The sequence below is a fragment of the Camelina sativa genome, chromosome 2 (genome assembly GCF_030686135.1).
Source record: "Camelina sativa cultivar CO46 ecotype springtype chromosome 2, ASM3068613v1".
Lineage (NCBI taxonomy): Eukaryota > Viridiplantae > Streptophyta > Magnoliopsida > Brassicales > Brassicaceae > Camelina > Camelina sativa.
Window position 1 is genome coordinate 18,796,502 of NC_141881.1, and position 2,963 is coordinate 18,799,464.

At 38.1% G+C, this 2,963-nt stretch overlaps 1 protein-coding gene across 1 annotated transcript; it reads left to right on the plus strand.

The window, feature by feature from the left end:
- The first annotated feature begins 917 nt into the window (after positions 1-917).
- LOC147948839 (uncharacterized) lies at positions 918-2,672 on the plus strand. Its single transcript, XM_087485650.1, has 2 exons — positions 918-1,256; positions 1,668-2,672. Exon 2 carries the CDS (start codon positions 1,696-1,698, stop codon positions 2,134-2,136), a length of 441 nt encoding a protein of 146 aa, XP_087341776.1. The 5' UTR covers positions 918-1,256; positions 1,668-1,695; the 3' UTR covers positions 2,137-2,672.
- Positions 2,673-2,963: the final 291 nt, after the last annotated feature.

The following is a 2,963-nucleotide window of genomic DNA, read 5'->3' on the forward strand; positions in this document are numbered from 1 at the left end:
AACCTCTGACTCAAAATCGAGACAGAAATATTCCGACCTAGCACCTTCACGATCATATAACATGTCCATAACCTATTTATAGCCGTCAACACTTCCTCCACGATATTATCACCGGTTCCCCGTCCTCACCATCCGGAAAAATCAGACACACTCGTTCTTAACAAACGCATCATTCATCACCTCCTTTGGTGTTAGTATCCACCACCACTATTACCCTTCACTTTGTTCACGCATGACATAGGTTGGTCAGGTAGATCTCCCATAGGCCGATCTCTCTCATCCATATCTGCCATGGTAGCATCCTTCTCGATCATAGCTGAAACCCTAGACTCAGTCTCTGTAGCAGTCATTAGCTAACTTTTTAATGTATACATGAACTATGTTTATACATGTAAATGTTTTTAAGAAAATATATCCTATAAATCTCTTATAAATAGTTTTTAAATTTTATATAAGAACCTTGTAAAACCTTTTAAAATATATTGTAAACACTTTTTAAAACCTTATGTACAAAAACTTGGATTGAGTCTCCAAGTAGCAACTATCGTCAAGAAATAACCAAAATATCAAAATATTCATATATTATTTATTATATTTATCAAAACATAACCAGAATTATTTAAATTTAAATATTTGTATTTTTTTTTCAACCCTAAGATTTGGATATTAAAAATTCAAATCTAAAGTACATACAAATTTTTTTTTGAGATTTTTCTTATATAAAAATTCTTCAAACATGACCTCAAAAGAAATAATAATAAAAAAAAAAAAAAAAAAAAAAAAAAAAAAAAAAAATTATTTTTTTGAACGTAAAACATTTCTGTTTGAGGAGGAAAAAAAATAGAGCAGAGAGCACAAATCCACGTGCCAAAATATGAGTGGGCATTATATAAAATCTCAAAAAAACAAACTTTAGCAAATCGCCCAATTGATTTCTCTAACCGCTTTCAATTGGTTCTCCGTTTTGATCAATCCAAATCGGAGACGGTGGTGCTTTCGCCGCGAGTCTTGCTTCTTACGGTGGTGCTTCGCTGATTCGCACCGAGTTCTTGTTTAGTAGAAGGTCGTGGTGCTTCGTCGATTGGCGCCGCGTCCAAGGCGGTGGTGGTTCGCCGATTCACGCCGCGAGTCTCTTTTCTTCGAAAACGGTGGTGCTTCGCCGATACACGCCGCAAGTATCTCTTCGACGGTGTTACTTTTACGATTCTTCTTCTTCGAAGACGGTGGTGGTTTTCGAGTCTTACTTTTTCGAAAAGGTGAGTCTTGTGCGTTTCTTGTTTATATACTTTGAACATTCAATGAAAAGATTCTTGTTTCTTTAGATAAAAGCCTTTTGGCTCGTAGTATTAGTCGGAATGATACTTTGAAAGAGTGTATTAGTTCAGTGGGATGATGCCTTAGCTATTGTCTATGATCTTTGACGCAGTGTGTTAGTTTAGTACTCGTTAGTTGATGTTTACTTGAGATTTTTTTTTTTGATATTGTCCTGTGGAACCTTTTCAAATTTGTCCTGTAATCGTTAGTTGATGTTTGCTTGAGATTTTGGCTTTTGGTTACATACTTTAATGATTCAATGTATGGTACTTCCGTGTTGAAGTTTTTTAGATGGTTTCTCTTTTAGTCAATCTGTACACTAATTATGAAAGGTTTTGGTCTGATTTGTATAGGTTCGTGTGAAGATTGAACATTGCAGCAATGGCCGCTCCAATTCAACAGTATGTGATGTTAGGATGTAACCTGTCCGTTCCCAGATTGAACCATCTGATCGGTCTCATCAATGAATGGTCGCTAAGCAGCGTTGAGTACGATAATGGAGTGCTTAGGAATGGTATGTTTGCTTGGACTCCGGGTGAAATAGCACCGTATCCGTATGTTGGACTTGAACTAGACAATTTGGGCGGTGGAGGTGGCGGCTTTGATGGTGGTGGAGGTGGTGGTGGCTTTAATGGTGGTGGCGGTGGTGGTGGTGGTGGAGGTGGTGGTGGCTTTAATGGTGGTGGCGGTGGTGGTGGCTTTAATGGTGGCTTTAATGGTGGCTTTGGTGGTGGTGGCCGTGGTGGGGGTGACTTTAATGGTGGCTTAAATGGTGGCCGTGGTAGGGGTGGCTTAAATGGTGGCCGTGGTAGGGTGGCTTAAATGGTGGCCGTGGCCTTGGTGGTGGAAATGATCAACAAGCTGCCCAACGTGAAGTCGTTGATGTTCCCGATGATGAAGCAGAGGATGATGCTGCCCTAGGTGATGAAGCTGGACCTGATATTCAAAGCAAGAAGAGGAAGCGAAAGACAGAAACGACAGAAGTGAGGAGAAGAAGTGTGAGGAGGATAAGGAGGACCTGAATCTGCTGCGACTCATTTCTGTCCCAGTGAAAGTACACGGTAAAGAAGACGTAGAGTCGCTTTAGATATACTATACATAGTCTAGAAGATTCCTTCAGTTCATTTTAGGTAATAGAGGCATGGTCTTTTCTATTCTTTTTCCAGACTCGAGTTTCGATGGACTGTAAAAAAAAAAAAAAAACATAGAAGTGCGAGAGAAACAGAAGAGTATAGTAGAGTAGTGGAATGTATACGTGCGCAAAAATCAAATTGGTTTGCTATGTTTCTGCGGTTCTTCCAAGGGTAACTATGATTTTTGCTTGTTGGTTTACAAGTTTATGAAACTAATTTTGAATCTGATTTGTGTTCTTTTCATATTTTCTTGCACGAAGATTAATGACGATAACCAATTTGCTAGATGGTCATCAAATTGTTTAATATATGAAAACTTGAAGAGTTACAAATTATTTACATCAGACACAATAATTCAACAATCAAAACCGGGCCTTTTTTTCCTATCTAAATCACTGGGTCTTCTAATCGAATTGGTATTGTTGGACGTCAACGGTTTCATGAATTTTTTTAGTGAATATATCCTTACTTAATATTGATAGTATTTTTACCCGTTTTAATGTGGTATATTATGAA

Excerpts from the sequence above, each read along its gene's own strand:
- LOC147948839 (XM_087485650.1), top strand. The coding sequence starts at position 1,696 with ATGGCCGCTCCAATTCAACAGTATGTGATGTTAGGATGTAACCTGTCC.